Consider the following 24,135-nt stretch of genomic DNA (forward strand, 5'->3'; position numbering starts at 1 on the left):
TTCAGTATTTTGCTCCTTCAGATCATATTGTAAAGTGTGTTAAGGTATTACTAGAATAAGAGAGTCCAGTAGAGCTGTTTTTATGGGAAAATAAAAGCCGGATTTAATTAAGATTATAGAATCAAAAGACTTTTTCAATTAACACATTCAAATACACTTTCAAAATATCAATGCAAAATACATTGACACATGAAATAATAATTCTCCACATTGCATATTTGCAAATTTATGCTGTTCCCAAGGTTTTTTTTCATTTTCACGAAGATCTTCAGCTACCACTATCAGTATTACAATACTTGCTGTTGCCTCCCCACAAAGCTTTCATAACTTTGTTTTCTTGGCAGTATTTGAAAAGAGAACTGGCATGTTATGTTATAGTCCTCGTAAAATAACATTGTGTTGGAGACTTAAATTGTAGTCATAGTTTGGCACAAAAATCCAACTAAATGCTCCTGTTTATCACCAAAGTCCTTCTAGATTTAATTAAAGTTATAATGGTATTCATGAAAAGATGAGCCAGCAACTTCTTTGTTGACAGCATCGATGTTGCAGCTCCAGCTGCAACAAATTCTTGGCCACACTCATGGCCATGAGCATTTACAAAATAGAAGGTCATAAAAGAGTGTGAGTTTCACTGAGAACTTTAGTAAGCTATGAAAAAGTATTGCATTTATATGATCATTACATTTAACTTTTGCTGGTGATAAGAGAAATGATTCAAAGTGCCATTTTGCAGCGCACCTGGAATTACATGAAAAGTAAAGTGATACATTTGAAAGTGCTTATTTAGTCTTGTATTGACTAATTATTAATTGCTTTCTTTTTCTATTTTGTCAGTAAGGAGCAATCAACCTAAATCTGCTTACTGTGGGAAAACGCTTAGCAATATAGTATTTTAACACTCTTCCATGTTACATCAATTCATGCTGGTACTGCAAGCATGCAAAGATTCCCTCTCACTGATCTGCTTAGTAATCAGATATCTCTCCAAAAACATTAGTGTCTGTTTGTACACGCTTACAGCTCTGTGGAGAGAGAGCAAAATTTAGAGCTAACATCAACTTTCCTTCCACTGACAAAGTTTTTGACCTCGTAACAGGGCATCCTTCTGAGATCCTTACTGAAGGAGGAATCCCTGTAATTTCAGTGCTGTGTGCTAGTTATAAATAATGACAATATTCTTGGTGGGTGGCAGCTAATAGGTGTTGGTGCAAGTGGTGATTTCACTGGGGAGGTGCGCTGTCAGGAGCCTTACTGGCTTGAGTATTGCACGGTGCTGTACTTTGTCACTCTTCTCTGGGAGGTGCCAGGGGATGCTGTGCCCATTGCCTGACCAAGGTGACAGTCAGCACTGAGCATTTGGCCCGTGCTGCTCAGTCCACCCAGGCTGGCTCCTCCTAGTCCTCCCCCTGCCAGGTTGCTCATCCCAGACCCTGACACTACCCTCTCAGTGACCACCACATTGTGGGCATTGGATAACTCTGAGGGAATATTTATTAAGCTGCCTGGCATTCCAGAGGCAGGCCTGAACACCCTTTCTGTCACCACCACGTTGGACCCATCTACCAAATCAGGAATGCTCAGAGATGCTGGGAGCCGGGAGTTAGGTGCAATGACTCTTTCTGTGACGATTACGTTGGACCCATCTGCAAGATCAGGGATATCTAGCATGCCACGCAAATCAGAGGCAGATGCGGGACCAACAACCCTTTCTGTTACAACAACATTGGATGCACGCAGTGGGTCAACACAAAGAGAGGGAGAACCAGAGGTGTAGGTCTCTGTCACCGTCACATTGCCGTGGAGCAAAGGATCAGGAATTGGCCGTGGGGGCTGAACGGTAGATGCAGATGTATAGGTGTTTTCGGTAACAACCGTGGTAGTGCCGGCTGGGGGAGCCATAGGTGCAGATCCGTTGACAAGGATTGTGGTTCCAGGTGGTGGGAGGTTTAGGTCACATTCAGAGTTGGGGAAGGTGACGTTAATGCCTGGCCAAGGTGGGTTGGCGTCAGGGAATGGTTCGATCTCCTTGCCCAGACAAATCTCTGCCAAAGTCTTAAATTTTGGTCCTAAAGTTTCCAAGTATGTTTCATCTGTATCTTCTCCAATAAAGCTGCAGCAACCAACAGAGCCAACAGGAGTACCTATTCCTTCATGATCGTATATTAATAGGCAGTCATTTGCTGGTCGACCTTCATCTTCATCTGCATATACAAATGCTTTCTGTAGTTTGCAAAAACAGAAAAGTAAACAGTGTCAAGTTTTTAACAATGATGTCTCAAACCATAGAGAGGTTTCCTTACTGCATTAGGGCCTAGCTGACTCAAAAAGAACATCACAGGATAAAAAAAAAATCATCAAAAGTTTTTGACCTTGAAATAAGCTTTATCCAAATGCTACTCATACTTTCTTCTTGTTTCTGCAAACACTTAATATCTCAGATTTCGTTAAAACAGTTACTGCAGAGACTTGAGACTTTTATATAAAAAGAAGTATAACCTAGCAATAATTTTACTAGATATTTACTACCTTCTTGCTCCCAGAATCTTATCCAAAGTTTTTTATTTTGATAAAAATAATCCTTTGTTAAAATTTTGAAATGGAGGGAGGGGATAGCACAAACAGAGCTAACCAAGACAGCCAAGGAAGGGTGGTATTGGTCTGCTGACAGCAGGTCTGACTGTGGGGTGAATGGAAAGGAACACACTTTTGGGGCAGCTATAAGTAGTAGGAAAGTAGTAGGAAAAGAACTGAAGCAGGGTAGCGAGGAGAGCAGCAAAGAAACCAGGACAGAGGGAACGAAGTGACAGTTGGCCACAGTGAGGAAGGCATGGTGTGCCCATTGGAGAATCCATTTTGAGCAGAAAAGGGATTGATGCTTTGGGATGAAGTTGATGATGATGGGATGATCATGAAGAAGAGAAAGAAGGAAAGAACTGAATTTAAAGTGGGGTGAGGTTGAAAGACATAGGGAAAGACAAAAGTGGGGGATCAGGAGGGAGAGGAGAAAGAGAGTTAGGAGACTGAGACTGTCAGCAGAAGGGGATATTTGTGGGGATAGATATGGGAAACAGAAAATTAATACACAGTTTTCCTAGGCCAGCTGTGTAGATCACAACCTTGGAGAAGTCAGGGGTCTGGTATTGGGGCTTGTCCTGCTCAGCATCTTTACTGATAACTTGGATAAGTGCATTGAGTGCACTCAGTAAGTTTGTATATGACACCAAGTTGGGAGGAAATGGTGATCTGCCTGGAGGTCGGAAGGCCCTACAGTGGGATCTGGACAGGCTGGATAGCTGGACTGAGGCCAATGAGATGAAGTTCAACAAAACCAAGTACTGAGTCCTGCACTTTGGTCACAGCAACTCCATGCAATGCTACAGGCTTGGGGCAGAATGGCTGGAAAGCTGTGCAGAGGAAATGGAAATGGAGGTATTGGTTGATGCTCAGCTGAACATGAGCCAGCAGTGTGTCCAGATAACTAAGAAGGTCAATGGCATCCTGGCTTGTATCAGAAATAGCATTGCCAGCCGGAGCAGGGAAGAGATCAGAGGCTGCACTTTGAGTACTGCCCTCAGTTTTGGGTCCTTCACTACAAGAAAGACATTGAGGCACTTGAGCATGTTCAGAGAAGGGCAACAAAGCTGGTGGGGGGTCTGGAGCACAGATGTTATAAGGAGCAGCTGAGGGAGCTGTGATTGCTCAGTCTAGTGAACAGGAGGCTCAGGGATGACCTTATTGCTCTCCACAACTACCTGAAGGGAGGTTGCGCTGCAGTAGGAGTTGGCTTCTTCTCCCACATAACTCGCAATTGAACTAGAAGGAATGGCCTCAAGTTGCACCAGGGGAGATTCAGGCTGGATGTTAGGAAATACTTCTCCAAGAGAGTGGTCAGGCACGGAAAGGGCTGCCCAGGGAGGTGGTGGTGTCACCGTTCCTGGAGGTGTTCAAGAAGCATAACAGTGTTGTACTGAGGGACATGGTTTAATGGGAAATATTGGTGCTTGGTGGATGGTTGGACTGGATGATCTTGTAAATCTTTTCCAGCCTTGGTGATTCTATGATTCTATGAAATCTGTGCTCAGGAATTCAGGACTGATATTTCATCTTCTACACTGAATCTTGCATAAATTTTGAAATACATTAATCCTTACATACATGCTATTTTTATATGATTTTGAGTTTTATATGTGATTAAAGTACTGTGTCTTACATGTAGTACATGCTAGTCATAAAAATATATCCCATTAATCATGTAAACTCCATGTGTAAAGGCTAATTAACATTTTCCTGATTAAAAAGAGTGTATTTGTGTCATATGCTGTTCACAAGTCTTTTAGGGAGCAGAAATGGCAATAAAAATATGGAAGAAAGTGAACCAACAATTACAGTTCTCTAAGAGTTAAAGTTACTAACTTAAACAATCTCTAGAGTAATTGTGAACAACTTCATATTGTAAATATCTATTTATTCAATGAAAATTGACAGATTTGATGGTCATTTATTAAGTTTATATAATTTAATTACTTGCCCATAACCACAATGTATCCATCAATTTTACAAAAAGGAATCCTACTGAGTAACTAAGACTCATAGGCCAACAACTCCAAAGCAGTATTATTAATATTCTTTTTTTTTTCTTTTTTCTTTTTTTTTTTTTCCTATTAATACAATTAGCTTCTCATGGAAGTTTCATGGTTTTAGATTTAGTGTATCATAGAAGTTTCAGTAGAGTGGAATTATTTATAGTTAGAAATTGAAATGGGCTGTCCATGGAAGTGGTGGAATCACCAACCCTAGAGGTATTTCAGAGGTGTGTATATGTGATTCCTAAGGACATGGTTTAGTGGTAGACTTGGTAGTGTTAGGTTGATGATTGGACTTGATGATCTTAAAGGTCTTTTCCAACCTAAATGACTCCATGTTTCTATGATTCTGTGTTTCTGTGATTCTACAATTTTGTGTTTCCACAGTCTCACTTTTGGAGGATAGTGTAACAACAGTCTCACATTTATAGCACAAAAAAAAGACCATGTCATTACCTCAGAGAAGTAGTTGTCTAGGAAGGCCATGTTCACCCCTCCTTCTCGATATTCTTTTATTGTTCCTCCAACTGACCCTTTTGCTTCCCCAGTTCCAGAAATTCCTCCAGCTGTCCCATAACCAGTACCAGTGCCATAACCAACTCCTGTAGTTTCTTCCACACCAGATGCTACTACTCCTCCTCCTCCATATGTATTTGTATATATATCTGCAAACAGAAAATAAGTTATTCCTCCTGTGTTCTGTGAAATTTTTCACAGAATTTGTCAGTTGTTTTTGCAAGGAGTATAATGACAGTACTGATCATCTAAATGTATTTTACATTAATTTTAGACACAGTTCTACAAGCATGTGCCAAACATTGAAACTGCAATACAAATTAAGTGCATGCTAGAAGACATCTAAAACCTGGATTTTATTTGTGTGACTGAGCATACATGCTTTAAAAGATCAATGATTGACTTGTGTAATAGGGGAGATTTCTCTCTCTGGTGTATGTATATGCTACTATGGGATTTGCGTTAGCAAATAAAATAATGCTTATGGATATTTATGCAAAAATATACACCTATATATATAATCCCTCTGGAGTTAAAGTTGGTTTGCCTAAAACTTGCCATTTTATGATTCTGTGATTGTCACTGAAAGAAATAGCTTTGTAAATCCTTTCACATTTTCTAGTTGTTAGATTATTAATGGGGAATCAGGTGAACAAGAATTGATCATAACTGATGTTAATAATGAAGAATGAAAATTAACTTTACACTAAATTATAAAATCATACTGTCATAGTTTCAGCTGGGATGGAATTATTTTCTTCAGAGTATCTGGTATGATGCTATGTTTTCATTCTAGGAGAGAAACAATGTTGATAATGCTGATATTTGTAGTTGCTGCTAAGCAGTGTTGTACAGAGCCAAGGTCTATGCAGTGAAGGGCCCAAGGAGCTGGGAGGGAATGGAATCAGGTTAGCTGACTTAAACTGGCCAAAGTGATATTCCATACCATATAACATCACGTGGAAGGAGAGTTTTGAAGGGGATGTGAGTTCATCTCTTTCCCTTCCACTGCTCAGATGGCTATCTGGGCATCAGTCAGGAGTGATGAGCAATTACGTGTGTATCACTTGTTTTATATATTTACATATATATAAGTCATAACTATTATCTTAGTGAATAGTTTTCTCTCAACCCACGAGTTCTACTTTTTTTTTTTTTTTTTTTCTTTTTTTAATTCTTTCCTCCATTCCACTGGGAAGGAGAAACTGATTGAACGACTGTGTGACGCTGAGTCACCTGCTGGGGTAAACCACAACATACCCACAGAATTTTATCTTCTCCATAATTTTTCATATATGATAGCAACGAAAGTGTGATCTTAAATATTACTGTGTAATATAATATAAAGCCATTGCAAACAATAGTCTTGGCTATGCTTACAATAAGAAATATACGCCAAATTCTATTGTTTTTTTTTTTCATCTAATCTTGGTCTCAGCTGGTAGAATTTGAACTTGGGACTCACACTGCAGCAATACAGCAATACTGAACAGTGGAAATAAAGTAAATCACAGGTGAAAATATTAAACTTTTAAACTGTCACAGCAGTAAAACTTCCCTGAGAACAAGATTATTAATTCCCATTTATGGCCCTAAATGTTCTCCTATCTTTTCATCTAGAGGATAACATCTTTGGCTAATCAGTACTCATCAAAGAAATTGCTGCTTGCAGAGTGAAGTGCCCTCCTATAAGAAGTTAGAGAAAAAGTATGTGTATCAACATCTTCACTGAAGGGAATGGGGAAACTTACTTTCCATGGACATCAAATTGCAGGAGAAACTTCATTACAAAAATGTACATTTATTATACTGTGTGCCGGCTCTACATCTAAGCTGCACACAATTAGGCAGTAATTAACTGGCTACTCAACTGATCCTATTCTCCTTTTTTTCTAAGCAGAGCCTGGCAATTGGGAAGAGATTAATCTTTCACCAATAAGTTATGAAAGAAAATTTTCTTAATTTGATCTTGAGATTGATTTCTTCTAAAATTGGTATTTTGGAAAGAGCCTCCATCCACTAGCTGGAAGTAGTTTGCAGAAATGAATCCGCACATATTCAGGGCTCAAACCTCAGCTTTGTGCATGCTGGAAATCCTAGTAGTGTCGGTTTGATTATATGCAGAGGCAAGACTGGAAGGGCTGGGTTGTAGCTGAGAAAGCAGAGCACCTTCCTTGAGCCAGAGCACATGAAGTACTGAAAGATAGCTTAATGATAGTACACATTGAAAATCTTAAGATCTTCTTACCAGAGGGTTCACCAAAATCACCTCCAGCAGCTGTTGTTGGGGCGAGAATGTGTGAGACATCCTGGAAAACAATATTTTAATTCCTTCAATGATGACTTTGAAATTCCCATATGAAGACCAAGACTTTGTGAATCATTTAAGAAATTTCCACTCTGAACTGTTAGTGATAGCTATGAATTACCACTCATAAAAAAAGACTCGAAGTGTTTTTCATTGTCAATGTAAAAGACGATTAGTGAAGGTTTCTGTTATTTTCCTCTACCTTGCATTTGAAAAGCTTGTCAGTTATTATGTTTCGGCTGAGGGAATAGTAAGATCAAACTGTTGGGACAAACTAACCAAGTACAACTGAAAGCACAAAAGCTCCATCCGCAAATATTAATTAAGAATCACATTTGTGCCTGCCTGGCAATGGCTGAAAATGCCAGGCTTCTTTTAGAAGATGTCATAGTGCTACAATCTCTTTCTTCTAGACAAATGGAATCTTTTCTGTAAACACAAATTACTGTGGACTTTTGAAACAAGGAATGTACTGACCCTATCTTCAGGCTGTGCGCCTTCTATTCCCCATGGATGAATTGCACCTTCTGTGCACTCAGGCACAGGTTCAAATCCAGTTCCAACTCCAGCTGCAGCTCCAGGTCCGCAGCCACAACAATCGCTCATTGACATCAAAATTGGAATCACTTAATAGGAAAGAAACAGGAAAAAGGTATTTAGGACATCTCTTCTTCATAGGAATAGCTACTAGTGACCAAGAACTTTTGAAAATGTATCTTTTAAAATGTTTCAAACTAAGCAACCTGCAAGTCTAGCTTTCAGAAACATTAGCTGAGTATGAATGAAATATATGTATTTGGGTACTCGGAATAATTTTGCCTTTAGTTACAGCAGAACAAAATTAGGGTGGAGTAGAGCTGTTACTCCGATTTTATGCCTATACACCTGGGAACAGACTTTGATCTACCTCAACGGAATGAATATAAGATGCAGATGTATGAAAATTAAACAAACAAAACCTGTCTTGCTATATATAGCATTCAGTGATATTCATACTGTATGTAGAAGACTATGTTTTTCTCTTCAGAAATTGTAATTGAAAAGAAATACACATTAATAACACTAAGCTTAAGAGAATCAATAGAGAGCTATCTGTCTGGCTGCAGTGATCTTTGTCTAACTCTCCTGTTGCATTTCCACATCACATATACTTGATGCTTATTTGAAAAATAATACAGTCAAACCCCAAAACCAATGATTAGAAAAAGTGAGTCAAGTTTCTCAATGTGATATATTATGTTTATTCCTTGCAACAATTTAGCGTTGTGCAATGCTGAATACCTTAAAAACTAGCATAAAAAAAAACGCTGTTCATTTTAGGAAAGGGCTGCGATATTCATTCTGACTGTGCTTAGGCTGTTAACCTAGATATCTAAGTTAGTAACCTGGTATTCCTGCAGAGTTAGGAGGGAGACCACTGCCTACTGCAAACTATCCAAAGTATCTAAAACTCTCACTTTAGCATCAAAATGAACCAAAGTTTTCTCTTTGGTAAAGAGAAAGGGGTAAACCATGCACAATGAGCTACTTCATATCTCATTAATAAGGATGTATTTATTCCAGACCACTTCTACTTTCAGAAGGCAGAAAGGCAGTCTGTTCTGTAACATTAACCACATGGGAACTACAAACAAGGTAGCCTGTTGTAGTTGTAAAAACTTCAAAATTTTGTTTGTCGATTCCTACTAATTAGAGACCAAGACCAAATGTGACTACCGTCCTCAAAAAATCAGGTCTACATAGTTACTGTAGTCAGTATTTCTGCACTGTTTGATGTTCATATCATGAAAGAAGAACAATTATGAATGGTCGGGGTGGCCTGGGAAGTAATTGCTGAAGTTTATATGTTGCATAAAATCTAGGTTGACTCATTATTCTCCCTTAAATTCATGCTTTTTCAAAAATACTAGGACACAGGAGTGAATGAATGATCTGCTCTGATCCTGTTATCGCAGACATCACTGATTTTTAACAGACATTTTATTTAGCAACACTGGCCAAAAAATTAAAAAACTAAGCTGATGAGTTTTATCTTTCTACAAGTGAAATCTGGCTTGGGGTTCAAAGCAAGTTTGTTCTTGCATCTTTTCATACCTGACTTAACATATTTGTTTTAGTAATGTAACTACAGAACAAATTGCAACATTACAAATGTTGCAAAGTAGTAAGAACAGCTCTAGCCCAGAATCTTCTGAATCTTCTGCTAAATATTTTGACCCTGTCTAGTTGTCTGAGAGCAGAATAATACTTAAGAAAAAACCCTAAGTTTTCAGATGGAAATGGTTATTTCTGAATGAAATATATGTGTATATGTAGAACATAAATATATAAATATATTCTTATAATTTAAAATCTTATAATTTTTTGCTGAGTTGACCATGGGAGTTCACAAATAAATAACTGACCAAAAAAGCCATCAGAAAAATAAAAAGATACACTTTTAAAAAGGTTAATATAATATTTTTCTTAATTTTATACTTACAAACAAATATTAATCCACCAAGAAACATCAGGCCAATGGCAGAACCGCTAAGTGTGGTAGCACCAGTTTGGGCGTATCCACCAGGATATTCGTTTCTGCCGTAATCAGTATCCGTGCTTCCAGTATAAGTGTCGTAACCTCCAGTGTCTACACCAGTGTCAGTACCCCAGTCTGTGTTGGAGTCACCGCCGCCACCTCCTTCATACCCAGTCCCACCATAGTCTTGTCCCGTTCCTCCACCAGCCTGGCTTCCTCCAGCAACACCACCACCACCAGCACTGCCAGCTCCACCACCACCAGCCCCACCAGCTCCACCTCCACCAGCACCACCAGCTCCACCACCACCAGCACCGCCACCGCCAGCACCACCAGCACCACCACCAGCACCACCACCACCTCCAATGATAACTATTTTTGTGGCCCCACTGCTGCAGTAATTGCGACTGTCACATCGACAAGCTTGCAGAGGAATCACATATGGCTGCAAGCAACTTCGACCTTGGCTGTCTCTTACTCTGATAGAGATCTTGTAAAGGTAAAAGTCCATGTTCTGATTTACTAATTCTGCAGAGGAAGCTTTGGGAGGAAAATAAGAGGAAAATGTTTAGATCAAGGTGTTGACTCTGAATATTGCACAATGATACAATATTGTGAATAATATTAAAGTCTTAATTAGATTTCTTACATTAGATCTTCAGTTACTTATGCACAGACAGTACTTATTCAAAGCTGACACACAATCTGTGTTTTTTTTTTCAGTTTTGCAAAACTTCAGCTAGATCAAGGCCAGATTGGATGGAGCCCTCGGCATCCTGGTCTGGTATTAAATGGGGAGGTCAGTGGCCCTGCATGTGGCAGGGGGGTTGGAGATTCATGATCCTTGAGGTCTCTTCCAACCCTGGCCATTCTGTGATTCTGTGATCCTGTGATGAGTCTAGTTATCACTTTTTTAACTTGAGAAACATAAAAGATTCCAATGCACATTCTTATATCTTACTGATGATTTTCCTCATTTTTATTCCCATGATTTTTTTAACATAAATTGCAATTTTTATACCTTTTTTTTTCTCTCACTACAAATTTCCATGATAGTTATGCTTTCTAGTTTTCAAAAAGTATTTCAGTTTTTTTTTTTTTTTTTTTAATATTTAATGTTACATATGCATCTGTTCAGGAAAAATGAAACCAAGATATGATGTTTACCATTTAACATAGCCTTCTATGCATACAGTAAGTTATACAAATTTTGCCATTTAGTGGAGTGTGAGATTTCATTAGCTAATTCAGTCCTATTGGAAGAAATTGCATAAGCTCAGAGACTGAAGTGTTTTCTTAGGGGTATAAACAAGCAGAATTTGCAGTATGAACTGCAAAACCTGTGATCTTTATTTGCAATTTTCATAAGACTCTCATAAAAATAAAGACCAGCTGAGAACTTTTTACTCTAATAAATAAATATAAGAGCCTTGTCATATACTTAGGATTTTTCTTAGATAAAAATAAGGAGGTATCAACTTATTGCTTTTGAATTCTCTCATTAAGTTTAGACCAATAGAGCTGCTTATCATAGTTAGACTCATGCACAGTTTTGCTGTTTTCTTTTGACCAGCACATTCTTAGTCTCCTTTAAAAGATAAGAACTAGATAAAATGTATGTAATGATTCTCCTTCAATTCTAACATTAATATGTGTACATGTGCAATTTCTCTTTGGATTCATATGAATATAAAATCACATTTAAGTGAGAAGAATTTTAAGTGAGAAGAATTTTAATGACTATTTTACATTTTTTTTTTAGTAAAAATATATCCTAATCTGTTATCTCAGATAGGAGCTTATTACTATGATATACTGTTATGAAATGTGAGTAAGTTTACCATTTATTGATCTGATAATCCATGTGGTTTGAGGTTCACCATGTATGCTGAATGTAAAGGGGAGGGCATATTGATCATTAATGCTCTTTGCTGTAATAATCACCGATGGGGAATGCATACACACTTTCCTTAATTCTGTATTAATTGCTGGACAATTGTCTCTGGTGTCTTGCATTGTAAGTACAATGGTTCCAGTGGCAGTATATCGAGGAACCCCTGTAAAAAGAAGGCATTTTTGATCAGGAGGTAATATTGATACTATAAACAGTGAGTTCACATGGGAAAACGTGGAATTGAAAAAGATATATTGAATGAAGAGTTTTGTTTCAGAACTAAAAATCTGTTTCTTACCTCTGGTAATAGCCAGAACTTCTGCTATGTACTGTCCATTTGTTACATAGGAGGATTCCCAGTCAATAACTTTGCTCAATGTGATTTCCCCAGTGTTTTGATTGATTCTGAACCAGGCACCTGGATCACGTCCTATACTGTATCTGTATTTGATGTAGGAAAAATATTCAGAATAAAGTTGAATAAGAGACCTAGTTATTTGAGTGGAACAAATTATTTCAGTTAGCATGGACTCCAGATGCTGTAGTGGTTTCATTTTGTAAATTATACTTGTCACTTCAGAAAATTTTTCTTTAGGCTATGCTAGATGCCAATGCATTTTGCCCTATTCAAGTAAGATTTCTGTGGATGTCAAAAGAGGTACACCATTAAAAAATAACACAGTAATAATGGAAGTGCATAGAGCCCATTATACTTCGAAAGTGATATCACAATCTGGAAAGAAGTGAGATCTATCTGGATCCTGTAAAGCTTTAATAGAACTCTTGATAATATCAATTGCTAAATCCACAACTCTTCCGATAACATTCTGTGGTTGTGTTTGCTAATAATTTTTCAGTTATATGAAAACTTTTCAATTTTTTTTTTAATTGGGTGCATTTATTTCTATACTTGTTTAAAAACAAGTATTTTTCTATTTAAACTGCCATGAATTTCATGAGGAATAAATACAAAATCAATTTATTTATTTTTTACTATGAAGTGAGCCAATAGTGACTTCTATTCTGATTTTTTAATATTGTCCTTTATTGTGGTTCTCTGCTTGTTTTATTTAGAGATGCTGATAGATTCTCTATTTTTAGTAAACTGCACAAAAAAGAATATTCCTAAGTTAGATCACAATAATCTGTTCTGATTTATTTAAACTGTCTCATACATGAGGCTAAGAAAAGTGTGTCAAGAAACAAGAGCAACCATAGCATAAGAGTATAACATTCTATTCCTATTATTCTATTAACAATTTTTTTCTGCTGTTTCTAAAGTACCCTTTGTAAGTACCCTTTCTACTTCTTCAACTGCAATAGAGATTACCAATTACTTATTCAATTGAAATCTTAATTAAAGAATTTTTCCATCTGAGGGGTAAAGTAGAGCAGAGCTTACATAACATTATTTGCAGTAGTGCCTGTGTCCTCATCAAAGGCTGTGTATGTTCCCACAACATAATTCACCCTTGTTCTTTGTGGTACAGATAAGATCATTGCAGATGGGTTAAATCTTGGTGGCTCAATCACGTTTTTTACTTCTACTATAAGGGGTGTTCCAATGACTTGATATTGAGACATAACAGAATGGTGGAATTCAGCTCTGTTCCTGACACCGATGCTCAGTGAGTGAGTTGGGATATGTTCATAATTCAGTTCCTAAAAAAGAAAACATGGAAAACCAGAAAACAAAACTTCCTGGACTTCAATCTTATTTAAACTATTCAAACTATGTTATTTTAAATACTTGACTGACAGAGCTTGACAGAGCTGTTAATTTTTCATATTTTTTAACAATTAAAACAATTTTAATATGATTATTTCAACGTCTGAACCACAGCATTTATCCATACCTTAATTACTCTGAGGATTCCTTGATTTGTAGCTGGATCTGTAACAATTTCAAAGTAGTTATCTTCATTACCAGATATAAAGAAAAATTCTGCCAACCAATTGTCACTAAACTCTTCATCAGCATCCAGAGCTTGTATTCGTAGAATTTCTGAACTGAGTGAATTTTCTGAAATACTTGCTGAAAACTGGAATGAGAGATAAGTATTTATTAGCAAACACAGCTGACCACTGAGAATTTCATTTAAGATTGTCATGTCCACAGTCAATGTTAAAAATATATATATAAATTTAATTTTAAAAAAAACCTGTGTGTTATGTGTAAGATGTGATTTTGATTGCAGGTATAAAGAGCTGTGTCACTCCAAAAGTTTGCAGAGGCAGCTTAGCAGAAATGGATTTGCGTTTTCTGATCATGATGCTTTTGGGGTTAAAAACTTACGGAGCTTTGAGCAAGAGTTGGGAAGTTGTCATTGACATCGATAACTTTCACATGACAGTTACAGTGGGATGAAATTCCATCTGCTGCTCCATCCCGGTCTGATGCCTTCACAACCAAAGTGTAACTACTGTGTTGCTGCCACAGAAAAAGAAATTATCCTGTTACAAGAAACTCTACATGTTATAAAATATAAATAATAATGTCTTGCCACTGTTTCTTCATACAGGAATTTCCCTCTGATGTTTCATTTTAACACGTATATAAATATATATTTTTCCCCATTTTAATTTTTCTTTTTTTTCTTTTTTTCTTTTTTTTGGAAAAGGCGCATTTTTTCTTCCTCTCCCCTCCCCTCATGGTGTTCCCACCTCGCATACCTTCCCCCATGCACCCTGGCATCATATCACTGTTAAAGATACACAACATCATCACGTTATTTGACTTGGGAAATAGAAATAATACCTCTCTGTCAAGATAATTTGCTAGATGGAGTTCTCCAGTATATTTATTCATAATAAACATTGGCTGGCCTGAAGGCTCCTGACTCTCTATCTTGAAGGCAATTTTAGAGTTCAAGTGATTTGGTTCATCGGCATCTGATGCAATTATTTTCATCACCAGTGTGTCTGTGAATAAAGTAAAATAAAATAAAAATTAAAACCAAATCATAAACAGCTTTGTTCCTGCAAAAAAGAAGATGGTGCTAAATACCCGGTGCATAAAAAATTACAAAATGCTATCTTACTGTTGACATTTATGAAGAAAAACAGCAGCTTAATTTTGTTCTGATTATGATGAAATGTTAATGACATCAAAATTCATTAAAAACGAATGTTAGGTAGTAGATTTTCACTGAACCTCCTTAAATCGCCAGAGGACATATGTAAAATTGTGACTACTGAGCCTGTAGGTATCCACATAAGAAATCTCCATGGTTTAAAATGAGATTTTCTAGAAGTTTAGATATGAGTGTTAACCACAATTAAGTGTAACACACTCAGTGTTAATAATGATTCCAATAGTTTAGGGAAAAAGAAAAACTTCAAGTGCTTAAGAAGGGTCTTATTTATCAATATTCTACCACAACTGCGATATTTAGGCTGCAAATATCTCAAATATCTCAAATGGAAAAAATGGGAAAAAATCATTTTTTGTTCTCTCATGAGAAATAAGTATATTTCCACTTTTCCTTTATTTTTTATTTTTTTTTAAGAGAGAAAAAGTGGACTGATTTATTCTAAGTTTTCACATTTAAAGGAACTATGCGAGCATACAGTTAGGAACTGGAATATTCAGCATTTGTACGTGGGCAAAGAAGAGAGGGAAGAAAGCACTGCTCAAGCACTGAGCTTGAGCCCTGCTCCAATAACATTCTGAGCCATCCTCTGCTCCAGTAGCTTTGGGAAAAGTATGTATTGTCTGAGAAAAAGTAGAATGAACACACCAGGCTTATATGAACTATATTCTGGATTCTTCACTGACTTTACCATAATAGGCATAATGTAGTTACTCACTGTCCATACTGCATTCTTCAACAGATCCTGTAAATACCGATTGTGCAAATATAGGAGGATTATCATTTATATCCAGAACTCTGACTCGAAGTTCAAGAGGTGGTTCCAAATCCATACCAGTCACTGAGTGTTTTGCAAAGCAGCGTATCTAGATAAAGATATTTACTCATTTTAAGACCAAAAGCAAAGGAAGAAAAGCAGCGATCTGAAACAAATGAATTAGAACATTTTTCTTCTTGTGCTTTTCCTGTTCCAAGCTACATCCATCACTAAAAAGGGAAATAAATTCAAGTGTACTTACAACAAATACTGGGGTCACTTCCCTGTCCACTATTGATGTTATATTAATTTCTCCTGTTCTTGGGTTAACAACAAATATTCCATAAGGGGCACGATCAATTCCAACTCCAGAGATGCTGTATGTGACTGGATTATTTTCTTCACAGTCTGATCGAATCTGCAATAATAAATAATAGTAATTTATACTGAGAAATTTACAGAGAACACCCTCAGTGGTTTTTTTCCCTACTATTAGTCTCATTAAAAAATTCCTTATGGCACTTTTTCTCCCAAACACATTATCACAAGATTCAATTGATTGAACAAACATAAGTCTTTTCTGCAATACAATCAGCCTACAGCTGCATCTGTAGTACTTGAGTACTGGACAAGATTTCTCTTTCTTAGATTTCTGGCAGCGAAGTGCAGCTGTTACAGGAGACGAACTTCCAAGAGTAGCTGGACTTCCATAGGGACATTGTCATGGAAAGAGGGTAGAATCATAAAATCACAGAATATTCTGAACAGGAAGGGACCCGCAAGGATCATCGAGTCCAACTTCTGACTCCACACAGCACCAACCAAAATCAGTATTGTACAAATGCTCCTTGAACTCCGGCACTCAGGGCGGTGCTCACAGCCTTGTGCAGCCCGCTCCATGCCCACCGCCCTGTGGTGCAGCACCTGTCCCCAGCCCCCAGCTGCCCTCCCCTGACAGCTCCATGCCGTTCCCTCGGGCCCTGTCGCTGTCACACAGCAGAGCTCAGTGCTGCCCCTCCGCTCCCTGTTAGCAGCTGCAGCCACCATCTGGCCCCCCCTCAGCTCCTCAAGTCCTTCTTATAACGTGGAGCTCAAGTTCTTTGCTTTGTGGTCTACATGAGTCAGGCACCATCCTTGAACTTGTGCTCACTCAAGGAGATTCCAAGAGTCAGAAAAGAATATCTGGACCTAGTACACAGACACTGCACAGTAAGGAGACTGTGGTTGAAGCTCTCCAGGAAGGAGACTGACTGCAATATTCTAGGAAGCTTTTGGTCACTCCTCAGCAGGTCTGTGCATTTGCCTTACGAGACTGTCTCAGCAGAGCTGGAAATTCTTAGTCACCTTTGTTTTATTCTGCGTTCCTTGCTTTGACTAGTCTAAGCAAATGTGCTTTTAAATCTCTTTTATTAGCATGTCTTTAGAAAAAGCTTCCTTGTCAGTGAACACCTCTGCTATGCTTTCTACTTACTTTGGCAATTGGATTCCTTTTAGAATTATCTTCTCCTTCTCTACAGGCTGCAGCAAATTTTATCCATTCACGTTTTTGTCTTCTGAAAGTTTTCCATCTTGCTGTTCCATTTCCATTCCATTCTTTCACCTTTGACATAGAGTTACAGTGTCACATCACCAGCAACCTCAATATATTTTAAATTAATGCAGATATTTAAAGCATCCCACAACAAGAAGGAATAAAGAAATTTTTATACAATATATGTTTTTAATACATTATATGTTCTTAATACATTAACGAGTCCCAAACTCTAAGACTGTGCATGTGTACATTACAAGTATTCCTGTGTAGGAGAAATTCTTTTGAGAGGATGAACAGGTTGTTACCTGCAGCTGTTTAACATTTAAATATATTTTCAACCTTCAAGGTCAGAAACGCCCTTTTTTAGAATTTTCCATGTCGTTCTTAAATTAATTATGTTTCATTATATCAAAAATCAGTTTCTAAAGAAGTATTTATTACCTCTACATGAAATCCTGTGCTGAAATCCAGGAGTACCTACAAGAATGATAAAAAGATTAGCATAAAAAATGCAGGGCAAAATGCAGTAGTTCAAACTCAACTACTATACACTGCAGAATTGCAGGGCAGGAGCAGTATGTTTTCTGAAGTCTTTCAATAACCTATCTAGGTCACAGCTGAAGTATTTCTGCGAATTTTATTGTACCGTTCATTTTTTTCTATATCCATCACTTCAATTCCTTGAAAATTAATACATTCAAAATTATTTCTGTCTTTCAGGGCACTGTGAAGAGATGTGCCATAGCAAATTTTAAGTTATACATATTATCAAAACGCAACTTTCACATGGGTTTTTAGATTGTAGACATCTCAGCTGAAAAAAAAAAAGAGAAAATAATGGCTGCAAGATTTATTCTAAATAATTTATTCTTTATTTTTTTCTTACTTAGTCTACAGTAGACCTAAAATACTTCAATACACAGTTTAAACAAAAGGAGAAAAACTTTTCTTGAGGTTAAAGTATAATGGGAAGCCAGCTGAAATCAGCAGGTAGATTTCCCTGCTTCAGAGTTCAGTGGGCTTTGATTTGAGGTCTAACTACACAACCAAAGCCTTGAGTAAATAAAGTTCAGAGAATCAGATGCAATGTGAAGTTATTTTAAAATTAAAATCATATAAAATCGTCAATTTCTTGATTAGCAGAATTTAAAAGAAAGCACAGTTTCATTAACCTTCTTCCTAAATAAAGTGTGAAAATGAAATTCACTCAATGTATCTCTTCAGAGTTTAGGTTTAGGATCTACCTCTGCTCTCTTCAGATCATGAAAGGTGAAGAACGTGGATTTGCAGGACCGGATGTTTGCTTCATTCATCATTGGGAGAAACAAAATACCTAAGTGACTCAAAAAATTGGTGCAGACTTTGCTTTTTCTCACCAAATGTGACTAATGGTTATAGTTACCAAGTTTCCAAGTTTGTATAGTTTTCCAGTAAAGTTTAGTTATTTATTTTTTGACTGACATTCTGTTTTGTGTATTTTAGGACAGACATTGCACGGATATAATCTGTGATGATCTTTTCTTTGTTAGTAATTTCAAGTCATGGGAGTTTCTAAATTCAAGTATATTGCAAGGTTGTTCTCTCAAGACTGGAAGATAGGCACAGACTATTTTCCTCTTAATTCATGTTAAAACAATTTTACATGCAATAGAGTAAGATTAGATTAATCTGTGAAGGAGAGAGTTCATAATGTGGCTTTGCCTCTTTGTTGTGTACAGTACCTTGATATTTATGAGGCTGCCCATAGAGTAAGATTTTTTGGTTTGTATCTTTGAGCAAGATATTGACACAAATTGCTAAGAAAATAACTTTGCAGGAAAATTGTTACAGTTGTTTTAGGTCTTTGTAAAGGAAATAGGTATGTTCATGCTGTGTTAAACACATCAGTATTGCTTTTAATATCTTCGTGACTGTTTTAATCTTCAGTTGGCATTCATATGCAGTCGTTATTCATCTTGGAGAAGGCAGTCCGCAGTATTAGACTCCATTTAAGCTGTGGGGTGCTTTCACCTTGGTAGCAACTAAAGCCTGTACTTTTTAAATCCCCTTTGTGGCTTGGGGAAACATGGGAGAGTGAAGGTGCTGATCCTCACCAGAGAGGCTGACTGATAAAGTCCACCAGAAATTCACTGATTCAGTGTTTCATATCAGTTGATCACACTGTCATAACAGAGCTTGCTTTGGCAAGTACAGTGAAATCCTCTCCACCCTTGGGCTGAAATCCTTCCTGGCATGCAAGCAATTGTCTTGACCCAGAAAATTATGAGTATACACCTTCTAATGCAATGCCAGTGAATCTTGTCTGCTGACTGCACCTATGGCATATTCTGTTATTTAACAGTGAAACTAATACCTCACATCCAGTCATGTCACTCTTGTGCTTACAAGGCCTAGCTGAAAAGCTGTGTTGGGTGTCTCTGGAAAGAAAAAGCTATAAAGAATTCTCTTTTTTAAGGACATGATATTCGTTAGACCCTTTACTTCTAGCCTATATGGAGTTCTGCTTCCAAGAAATGAAGAATATCCTTTTTACACAAGTTTAATCCACTGGAGCACCAATGATGGTAGCTCCAATAATTAATTAATCAGTAATGTTGGCAATTGTAAATTAAGGCCCTCTGTTTCCAGCTTTGTCCCTTACCGACGAAGGCAAAAATCCTGCTACTACATGTTGCCAATAGAAAAATCATTAAAGAAATCTTGATGATTTTGAGCCCACAGTCCTCAGTACATTTTGTGATGTTTCTTGAAAATTTTGGTCTGATGAACCCGACTTCTCTATTCAGTAATTCTCTTTCAGTAACTGCTAAGGGACTGAGGGCATACAGACACCAGATAAAGTTGCCTGGTTCACCAGCTAAACTTAAATAGTTCTGGAGTGACATGCAGCATGATCCAGGGCTGAAAAATATCCTGCCTTTCTAATGTTTTCCATCCATTAGCAGTTAGACGGCTCCCCTCAACTCCAACTGCCAATGTTTAACATCTCTATGTGATGCAAACTCTCTTTTTCCAGTGCAATTTCTAGTGAAGAAGTACATTTTGACATCTGTCTGCAAGATAGTTTGGTACTCTCTAAATAGTGAACAAATTTCCCTTTTAAACTAGTATCTGATTGCCTGCATGCTGTACTTTCCATAGATTCAGTGATTAATGACAGTTTAAACAAGAGGAGGCACTGAAATATATGGAATGTATATTGAGGACCTTGGGGCAGGCAAGCTGACCAGGATGAAATCAAGATGTGCTGTCCCTGAAAAATGCAGAGAAACTTGAGGCTAGTTGCTCAAGCTGTTTCTGGTGTGGGCTGGGAGAAGTGCAAACAGAAGACATATTTATTGTGACAGTCATTCTCACAGTAGTCTGTCTGAAAACCTGCATTTTATTATGAAGAACCCTACACAGAAGATGATGCCTTAGAGTCACACTGGAGTTATTATAAGTTTATTCTGATGTAACTAGGAACAGAATTAGGCCCATAGGATGTGCATGGTTCTTTGCACCTTCAAAGCAATTTACAAACACAAATTAACTAATCATTAATTGACTGCCAAGCAATATTATATATTAGACGCACTTACAGAACCCTCCCTCCTCCACCTACTCGTATCTAAATGACTGAACATGTCTTTAACATCTTCCCAGCATTATTCATATTGCAGCTCCTTCTCACTCTTTGAAGTCAATGGCGGTATTGTTACAGGCTGTGATGGGAGGAGTGCTGAGAACTCACATACATTATATGACTCATCAGGGTGCCATGGTAGCTCTGGTTGTGTCAGCGTTTTGAGACTTTTACGTCTTACTCAGCCAAAGCTTTGACCAGCAAAGGGTTGAAATATGCACCCTTCCCATCATGCGTTCTGCACTTCTTTAAGAAAAGATGTACCAATGCATGTGAAATAATGACAAGCCAACCTGAAACGTAAGACACAATCTTATCCTAAAAATAAGCCATTTGATAACTTTTAAATAAAAAGAAGGATTGGTTTTTGTCTGTATTTTTCATTTTTGCAGGTCACTGATGAGTGTGCTTTCAGGTTTAAGGGGAAATTTGGGGGGATGATTTGTCTTCTGCAAAAGTTAGCTGTTTGTGTTTCTTCCTGCATGTGAAGTCAGTTCTTTGTACTGTACCCCAGATGGAGGATCCCACTCTTATTTCATCCGAAATATCATAATATTCATGTCTGTCAGAGGAATAAATTCCAAAATTGTGTTTATTTTAATTGCATCTACTCAAAGAATAGACCACTTTGGGAAAGATTCCACTGATATTGTTTCTTTTCTACTGTGCAAAGTGGCAGAGGACAAGTCATACAGAAATAATGAATTTCCATAGTTAACTGAGCCCAACCATTAAAAAATGAATAGAAAAATGATTTTGATGGACATTGTAAGCCATTATCATTCAAATTTTGGTTTTTCAAGTTAGATGTGCTCTAATTATGCTCTTCTCAATAAATTTTCTCAATAAAGCCTGAATTCTAATATGTCCTAGCACTATAATGCACATTCAAGTCTCTAAGCTAGCTCTCTAGCTCTGAATGCCATTTAGGAGCCATTTTTACTCAGGAATGTAACTGTAGATTTAAGAAGCTCATCTTGGATGATAGTTCTGATGCAGAATTGCATTATTTTCTATTTCTACAACATTTTCTAAATTTTTCTGAGTAGCCTACAGTTTCCTGGCTACACCCTGGTAGGTGTTTAGTATGCAAGTGCCAACGTTGAGAAGATTGGGCCCCTTAATATTTTTAAGTACAACCTGGTTTACGAGTAGGAGGTGTAACTAGAGCCTTACAACTGGAAAATAAAGCATAGATAAGACATGGGAAAATATAGCCAGACAAAAGTGCATATGAGAGATGTGGTGAATTTAAAATTATTAGCTGTCACATGATGGCTGGCAGGAGAAGAGTCATACCTGATCAAACAGGTTATTTCCATAAAACGTGTCGGCGCAAGTACGGCAAACTGAACTCCCTTACTCATGAGAATAATGCCTTTGAAGTCATGTGAGCAGGGGTTGCAGAATCAGTCCCACCAATGGTGAAACGCATATGGAGAATTATTAGTTTCAGAGCTGGTAACTTTTCTTTTTTGTGAAAGCACACTAGTGTGCTAAACTATGTATAACTCCACAGACTTTTTATTTGATACATGTTATTAACCGTATACTAAGCAGACATACACCAAGACAGGTAATTTTCATGAAAAATTAATCAAGCCAAAAGCCAAGACTGCTTTTCAGTCTTGCACTAAAATAATTTACATAATATACTTAATATCTACAGTGTGTCCATCAATTTCCTCTGCAGCACTGAAAGATACTATTATGCTATACATGCCACCAGGACCACTGCTGTGCAGAGAAGCACCCAACAAGAGCAACAATCTTTTCCTCTGGGAGTTTGAATATGTGGTACTCATCAAAACATAGCATCAATTTTCTTGGTCACTCCTTTTTCTTGACACATGCCAAATCAGTCACAATCATAACAATATAATGAAAGAATGAAAATTCTCAAGGTTGAAGAGAGAAGATAAAACAGTAAAAGCTCTTCTGAATTTATAGATTTAAAAGCAATGCAGTGAACTTCTTTTTTTAAACTGTAGCCCATCTGGAGTGTGTAACAGCAGGTAACTGAGTGAAACAAATATTCACTGATGTTATGTAAAAATCTGGCACTCTTAGCACGATGTGCAACATGCCAATCTCAGAGACCCGCTTGCTTCATTATACAAGTAGAAACGCATCCGAACCATAGTGTGCTTTTGCCAAGTTTAGTCATTGTTTTCCTGGCAGCTGCCTTGTGTGAGTTAGTTCTACTTTACTGATGCCTGCAAGATACAACCCATGGATTACCTTCTTTAAACAAGTCTCAGGATTTTGTATGCTACAAAAACATACTCCTTTTTTCCTGACCACCACAGCCCCAGAGGTGACAGTGACATGGAGTTAACAAGCTAATACATTATGTAAATCAAAAGCAACAAGAAAACATAGCCATACAATAAATTCTATCCTTTTCAGTCTTAGGGCCATAAAGCTCTACCTGAATTTAAATAAGCAGCACAAATGAGTGAAAAAGTCCATGCAAAAAGGAAAAAAAACACAATGCAGGAGTAAAAGGGCCACCATAATTCCTTTAAGTCATTTCTTGCTAAGTTCCGTGCCTTGATGAACACATTATACAAGTATTTCATTTCACCATAGCCACAACTTTCCTTCTGCAGTAAGAAAAACAAACCCAAGCAGTGACACTTTCATCATGCATTCGCTTGCTCGGCACATGGCTGCTCCGACACACACGTACAGCAAGGTAGGAGTTCTTTGTAGTGTGAAATATGTAATAACAAGTCTTGATTTTTGCTTGGATATCATTTTCACTACATTTCATCCTTTTCTCTCAATTAGAGATTCATCCAGTTCTGAAACTATCCAGTTTAGAAAAATACATTTGCTCTTCACCTTCTCTCAATTAACAAAAAATAAGGACATAAAACAAAATAATATCCAGTCAGTTTATCAAGATTTCTTTTATAAATGATAAGATTTTTATTTTAAAAAGGAACTCCTTAAATAGTACTCATAACAACATTCTCCTGAAAAGTCAAGCATTAAACATGGAAACATATATTAAGCATCAAAAGACTACGAAATCGTAATCAAAAGAAACATTTGTGAGCATTTAATGAAAACCTAAATTACTTGTGTAGAATCTTTAGAAATGCAGTTTAAAATAAGACTTACGCTAAATTCACAAGATTTTCTGGGGTGGGGTGGAGGGTTATTAGTTTAAACCGTGAAATATAATGGGATGCTGAGGAACATTCAGTCGGCACAAAGTTTCCAAGATATTGTTGTAAAATTTGACTTACCAATAAGAGGAAAAGAAAAGCAGCTGTTCGGTGAGGGAGCCAATCCAT

The 24,135-nt window shown here is 37.3% G+C and overlaps 1 protein-coding gene across 1 annotated transcript; it reads right to left on the minus strand.

The window, feature by feature from the left end:
* Positions 1 to 1,251: 1,251 nt before the first annotated feature.
* On the minus strand, positions 1,252 to 24,135 carry LOC306944996 (desmoglein-4-like; the record flags this gene model as incomplete). The annotated part of the gene is made up of 16 exons (XM_079533677.1): positions 1,252 to 2,223; positions 5,043 to 5,251; positions 7,351 to 7,411; positions 7,888 to 8,036; positions 9,893 to 10,468; positions 11,770 to 11,985; positions 12,121 to 12,263; positions 13,225 to 13,484; positions 13,679 to 13,864; positions 14,119 to 14,253; positions 14,581 to 14,744; positions 15,633 to 15,780; positions 15,934 to 16,089; positions 17,143 to 17,271; positions 17,647 to 17,682; positions 24,088 to 24,135. The coding sequence occupies 16 exons, from the start codon at positions 24,133 to 24,135 to the stop codon at positions 1,252 to 1,254; spliced, it is 3,588 nt and encodes a 1,195-aa protein (XP_079389803.1).

Source organism: Tetrao urogallus, assembly GCF_951394365.1.
Source record: "Tetrao urogallus genome assembly, chromosome: 3".
NCBI classification, from domain to species: Eukaryota; Metazoa; Chordata; class Aves; order Galliformes; family Phasianidae; genus Tetrao; species Tetrao urogallus.